Genomic DNA, 6,604 nt, shown 5'->3' with positions numbered 1-6,604 from the left:
AATAGGAAATAAAATGGGGGAAAGAAGGAAAAAAGGAGGAAAAGAGGGAAGAAAATGGGGGGAAAAGGAGAAAAAAGGAGAAAAAGGAAAGGAGGGAAAAGGGTGAGAAAAAGGGGAAAGAAGGAAAAATTGGGAAAACTGGGAAAAGGGGGAGAAAAGAAGGGAAAAAATTGGGAAAATTTGGGGAAAAGGAGGAGAAGGGAAAAAAAGGGGGAGGGAAAATAAGGAAAAAATGGGGAAAAAAGGAGGAAAGAAAAAAAGGGGAAATTGGGGAAAATGAGAAGGAAAAAATGAGGGGAAGAGGAGGAAAAAAGGAGGAAAATGGGGAAGAAAATGGGGAAAAGGGAGGAAAGAAAAAGGGGGAAATAGGGGGGAAAGAGGAGGAAAATAGGAAATAAAATGGGGGGAAAGAAGGAAAAAAGGAGGAAAAGAGGGAGAAAATGGGGGGAAAAGGAGAAAAAAGGAGAAAAAGGAAAGAAGGAAAAAAGGAAAAGGAAAAAGGAGGAGGAAAAGGGGAAAAGGAAGAAGAAAATGGGGAGGGAAAATGGGGGAAAGAGGGAGAAAATCAGGAAAAAATGAAAAGGAAAAAGGGGAAAAGGAGGAAAAATGGAGGGAAAAGGAAAAAGGAGGGGGAAAAGGAAAAAAAGGGGGAAAAATAGGGAAAAAGGGGAAAATAGGGAAAAAAGGGGTTTGGGGAAAATGAGGAGAAAATGGGGAAAAAAGGAGAAAATGGAACGGGAAAAATGAGGGAAAAGGGGGAAGGAGGGAAAAGGGAATAAAGGGAGGAAAGGGGAAAAGGAGGAAGAAAAAAATAAAAAGAGAAGAAGAAAAGGAGAAAAATGGGGGAAAAGTGAGGGGAAAAAGGAGAAAAATCAGGGGAAAGAGAGGAGGAAAAGGGGGAAAAATTGGGGAAAAAAAGGGGAAAAATTGGGGAAAAGAGGAGGGAAAAAGGAGGGAAAAGGGTGAGAAAAAGGGGAAAAGAAGGAAAAAAGGAAAAGGAAAAAGGAGGAGGAAAAAGGGGAAAAGGAAGAAGAAAATGGGGAGGGAAAATGGGGAAAGAGGGAGAAAATCAGGAAAAAATGAAAGGAAAAAGGGGGGAAAAGGAGGAAAAAATGGAGGGAAAAGGGAAAAAGGAGGGGGAAAGGAAAAAAAGGGGGAAAAATAGGGAAAAAGGGGAAAATAGGGAAAAAAGGGGTTTGGGGAAAATGAGGAGAAAAATGGGGAAAAAAGGAGAAAATGGAGCAGGAAAATGAGGGAAAAAGGGGGAAAGGAGGGAAAAGTGAGGAAAGGGAGGAAGGAGGAAGAAAAGGAGAAAAATGGGGAAAAAAGGAGAAAATGGAACAGGAAAATGAGGGGAAAAGGGGAAGGAGGGAAAAGGGAATAAAGGGAGGAGAGGGGAAAAGGAGGAAGAAAAAAGGAAAAAGAGAAGAAGAAAAGGAGAAAAATGGGGAAAAGTGAGGGGGAAAAGGAGAAAAATCAGGGGAAAGAGAGGAGGAAAAGGAGGAAAAATTGGGGAAAAAAAGGGGAAAATAGGAGGAAAAAAAGGGGAAAAATTGGGGGAAAAAAAGGGGAAAAATTGGGGAAAAATAGGGGGGAAAATTGGGGAAAAAATGGGGAAAAAGGGGCAAACCCCAAAAAAACCTGGAGAAAGCCTCGGGGCAAAGCCCGGCACATTTCCTGCACCCCAAACACTCCTGCAGCAGGACCCCAAAAAATCCAAATTACCCCCAAAAAAATCAAATTGCCTCAAAAAAAATCCGAATTACCCCAAAAAATCCAAATTGCCTCAAAAAAATCCAAATTGCCTCAAAAAATTCCACATTCCCCCCAAATCCAAATTGCCTCAAAAACATCCGAATTAAAAAAAATCCAAATTGCCTCAAAAAATCCAAATTCCCCCAAAATCCAAATTCCCCTAAAATTTCAAATTCCCCCCAAAATTCCAAATTGCCTCAAAAAAATCCAAATCTCCCCAAAAAACCAAATTCCCCCCAAAAATGCAAAATTCCCCCCAAATCCAGATTCCCCTAAAATTTCAAATTCCCCCCAAAAATACAAACTCCCACAAGAATCCAAATTCCCCCCAAAAAAATCCAAAGTCCCCCAAAAATCGAAATTCCCCCAAAAAACCAAAATTCCCCAAGAAATTCCAAATTCCCCCCAAAAAATCCAAATTCCTCCAAAATTTCAAATTCCCCCAAAATCCAAATTTGCCCAAAATCCAAATTCCCCCAAAAAATCCAAATTCCCCCAAAATCCAAATTCCCCCAAAAAACTCAAATTTCCCCCTAAAAAAAAAAATCCAAATTCCCCCCCAAAATACAAATTCACCCAAAAAACCAAATTTCCCCAAAATTCCAAATTCCCCCAAAATCCAAATTCCCTCAAAAATCCAAATCCCCACAAAATTTCAATTTTAGGTTTTTTAGGGTGAATTTTGGGGTTTTGGGTGGAATTTTGGAGTGGAATTTTGGGGTTTTGGGGGTGAATTTTGTGGTGAATTTTGGGGTTTTTGGGGTGAATTTTGGGGTGAATTTTGGGGTTTTTGGGGTTCATTCCGTGAGCAGCTGCTGCAGGAGGCTCTTGCCGGGCCCTGCTGGGTTTGGGGTGAGTTTTGGGGTGAGTTTTGGGGATTTTGGGTGAATTTTGGGGTGAATTTCGGGGATTTTGGGGTCACTCTGTCAGGAGCTGCTGCAGGAGGCTCTTGCTGGGCCCTGCAGGGTTTGGGGTGAATTTTGGGGTGAGTTTCGGGGATTTTGGGGTTCATTCCGTGAGCAGCTGCTGCAGGAGGCTCTTGCCGGGCCCTGCTGGGTTTGGGGTGAATTTTGGGGTGAATTTTGGGGTTTTTGGTGAATTTTGGGGTGAATTTTGGGGTTTTTGGGTGAATTTTGGGGTGAATTTTGGGGATTTTGGGGTTCATTCCGTCAGGAGTTGCTGCAGGAGGCTCTTGCCAGGCCCTGCTGGGTTTTTGGGGTGAATTTTGGGGTGAATTTCGGGGATTTTGGGGTTCATTCCGTCAGGAGCTGCTGCAGGAGGCTCTTGCCGGGCCCCGCCAGGTTCTGGGGGTGAATTTTGGGGTGAATTTCGGGGATTTTGGGGTTCATTCCGTCAGGAGCTGCTGCAGGAGGCTCTTGCCGGGCCCCGCCGGGTTCTGGGGGTGAATTTTGGGGTGAGTTTCGTGGATTTTGGGGTTCACTCTGTCAGCAGTTGCTGCAGGAGGCTCTTGCCGGGCCCCGCCGGGTTCTGGGGGGTCCCCGCGGGGTTTTTGGGGTGAATTTCGGGGATTTTGGGGTCACTCTGTCAGGAGCTGCTGCAGGAGGCTCTTGCCGGGCCCTGCTGGGTTTGGGGTGAGTTTTGGGGTGAATTTTGGGGTGAATTTTGGGGATTTTGGGGGTTCATTCTGTCAGGAGTTGCTGCAGGAGGCTCTTGCCGGGCCCCGCCGGGTTCTGGGGGGTCCCCGCGGGGTTTTTGGGGTGAATTTCGGGGATTTTGGGGTTCATTCTGTCAGGAGTTGCTGCAGGAGGCTCTTGCCGGGCCCCGCCGGGTTCTGGGGGGTCCCCGCGGGGTTTTTGGGGGTCCCCCCGGGGCCGGGGGGGGCGGGGCCCAGGTAGGGCTCCCCCACCAGGTTGACGGTGCACTGCACGTCCGCAAACACCTGAACCTGCTGCACCTGTGCGACACGGGGGGGAGAGAAATAAAGGGGAGGAAAAGGGGGAAAAGGGGGAAAAAAGGGGGAAAAAGGGGGAAAAAAAAGGGGAAAAAAGGGGGAAAAAAGGGGGAAAAACGGGGGAAAAGGGGAAAAAAAAAGGGGAAAAGGGAAATAAAAGGGACAAAAAGGGGAAAAAGAGAAAAAGGGAAAAAGGAAAAAGAGGGGGAAAAAAGGGGGGAAAAAGGGGGAAAAAAAGGGGAAAAAGGGGAAAAAAAGGGGGAAAAAGGAAAAAAAAAAGGGCGAAAAGGGAATAAAAGGGACAAAAAGGGGAAAAAGAGAAAAAGGGAAAAAGGAAAAAGAGGGGGAAAAAAGGGAAAAAAAAGGGGGAAAAAGGGAAAAAAAGAGAAAATAAAGGGGGAAAATAGGGGAAAAAGGGAAAAAGGGACGAAAAGGGACAAAAACGGAAAAAAAAGGGGAGAAAAGGGGAAAAAGGGAAAAAAGAGAAAATAAAGGGGGGGAAAGGGGGAAAAAGGGAAAAAAAAGGGGGAAAAAAGGGGGGAAAAAAAGGGAAAAAGGGGAAAAAAAGGGGGAAAGGGAAAAAAAAAGGGCGAAAAGGGAAATAAAAGGGACAAAAAGGGGAAAAAGAGAAAAAGGGAAAAAGGAAAAAAGAGGGGAAAAAAAGGGAAAAAAAAAGGGGAAAAAGGGAAAAAAAGAGAAAATAAAGGGGGAAAATAGGGGAAAAAGGGAAAAAAGGGGAAAAAGGGACAAAAACGGAAAAAAAAGGGGAGAAAAGGGGAAAAAGGAAAAAAGAGAAAATAAAGGGGGGGAAAGGGGGAAAAAGGAAAAAATGGGGGAAAAAGGGGAAAAAAGGGGAAAAAAGGGGAAAAAGGAAATAAAAAGGGGAAAAAAGGGGAAAAACGGGGAAAAAGGGGGAAAAAAGGGAAAAGGGAAAAAAGGGGAGAAAAAGGGGAAAAAAGGGGAAAAAGGGAAAAAAAGGGGAAATAGAAAGGGGAAAAAAGGGGATAAAAAGGAAAAAAAGGGAAAGGGGAAAAAAGGGAAAAAGGGGAAAAAGAGAAAAAAAAAGGGGGAAAAAGGAAAAAAGGGAAAAAGAATCGGAAAAAGGAAAAAAAAGGGGAAAAAAGGGGGAAAAAGGGAATAAAAAGGGAAAAAAAGGGGAAAAACGGGAAAAATGGAAAAAAAAGGGGGAAAAGGTAAAAAGGGGGAAAAAGGAATAAAAAGGAAAAAAGGGGGGAAAAGGGGATACAAAGGGAAAAAAAGGGCAAAAAAGGGGAAAAAAGGGGAAAAAGGGAAAAACGGAAAAAGGGAAAAAAAGGAAAAAAGGGGAAAAGGGAAAAAAGGAAAAAAAGGGGAAAATGGAGAAAAAGGGAAAAAGAGCAGAAAAGGGGGAAAAAGGGGAAAAAGGAAAAAAAGGGGAAAAAGGGGGAAAAAGGGATAAAAGCGAAAAACAATTGGAAAAAGGGAAAAAAAAGGGGAAAAAAAGGGAAAAAAGAGGGAAAAGGGGGAAAAAATGGGGAAAAAAGGGGAAAAACAGGAAAAAGGGAAAAAAGGGAAAAAATGAAAAGGGAAAAAGGAAAAAGGAGAAGAGAAGAATGCGTCAGTCGGTGCCCGGGAGCTGCCCGGGCTCTTGGGGCGCCTTCGGTGGCACCGGCGCGAGCGGGCACCGGGGGCACCCACCCAAGGGGGGCACCCAGGGGTGGCACCCAGCACCCAAGGGACCTTGGTGACCTCAGCCCAAAGGTGGCACCCAGGGGTGGCACCCAGCACCCAAGGGACCCTGGGGACCTCAGCCCAACGGTGGCACCCAGGGGTGGCACCCAGCACCCAAGGGACCTTGGTGACCTCAGCCCAAGGTGGCACCCAGGGGTGGCACCCAGCACCCAAGGACCCTGGGGACCTCAGCCCAAAGATGGCACCCAGGGGTGGCACCCAGCACCCAAGGGACCCTGGGGACCTCAGCCCAAGGGGGGCACCCAGGGGTGGCACCCAGCACCCAAGGGACCCTGGGGACCTCAACCCAAGAGGTGTCACCCAGCGCTGGTGGGACCCTGGGGACCTCAGCCCAACGGTGGCACCCAGGGGTGTCACCCAACACTGAGGTGACCTTGGTGACCTCAGCCCAAAGGTGGCACCCAGGGGTGGCACCCCAAACACTGACTGACCGTGGTGGCTTCAACCCAAAGGTGGCACCCAGGGGTGGCACCCAGCACCGATGGGACCCTGGGGACCTCAGCCCAAGGGGGGCACCCAGGGGTGGCACCCCAAACACTGACTGACCGTGGTGGCTTCAACCCAAGGGGGGCACCCCAGGGGTGGCACCCAGCACCCAAGGGACCTTGGTGACCTCAGCGCAAGGGTGGCACCCAGAGGTGGCACCCAGCACCCAGGGGACCCTGGGGACCTCAGCCCAAGGGGGGCACCCAGGGGTGGCACCACAAACACTGACTGACCTTGGTGGCTTCAACCCAAGGGGGGCACCCAGGGGTGGCACCCAACACTGACAGGACCATGGTGGCCTCAGCCCAAGGGTGGCACCCAACACTGAGGTGACCTTGGTGACCTCAACCCAGAGGTGGCACCCAGGGGTGTCATCCAACACTGACAGGACCTTGGTGACCTCAACCCCACTGGGTGTCACCCAACACTGGTGTGACCCTGGTGGCTCCAACCCCAAGGGGTGTCACCCACTGGGTGCCACCCAACATTGTTGTGACCTTGGTGACCTCAACCCCAAGAGATGCCACCCTGGTGGCTCCAACCCCACTGGGTGCCACCATTCCCTGGTGACACCCTGGTGGCTCCAACCCCACGGGGCGCCACCAACCACGGCTGTGACCTTGGTGTCACCCAGCGCTGGTGTGACCCCGGTGACCTCGACCCGAGAGGCGCCACCCCATGGATGGCACCCAACACTGGTGTGACCCTGGTGTCACCCAA

General features: G+C 48.6%; 1 protein-coding gene across 1 annotated transcript in view; it reads right to left on the bottom strand.

Annotated features, from left to right (window-relative positions):
- Nucleotides 1-2,706: 2,706 nt before the first annotated feature.
- The window catches only part of LOC134434422 (nuclear receptor coactivator 1-like), a 9,708-nt gene continuing 5,810 nt past the window's right edge, over nucleotides 2,707-6,604 (bottom strand). Inside the window, exon 3 of the mRNA XM_063183077.1 lies at nucleotides 2,707-3,670. Coding sequence (XP_063039147.1) covers nucleotides 3,497-3,670 — 174 coding nt within the window. The 3' untranslated portion in view covers nucleotides 2,707-3,496. The remainder of the gene's footprint in view (nucleotides 3,671-6,604) is intronic.

This window comes from Melospiza melodia, unplaced genomic scaffold (assembly GCF_035770615.1).
Source record: "Melospiza melodia melodia isolate bMelMel2 unplaced genomic scaffold, bMelMel2.pri scaffold_355, whole genome shotgun sequence".
In the NCBI taxonomy this organism is placed as follows: domain Eukaryota; kingdom Metazoa; phylum Chordata; class Aves; order Passeriformes; family Passerellidae; genus Melospiza; species Melospiza melodia.
The sequence above is the reverse complement of the archived record's forward strand: the minus strand, read 5'-3'. Positions and strand labels throughout refer to the sequence as shown.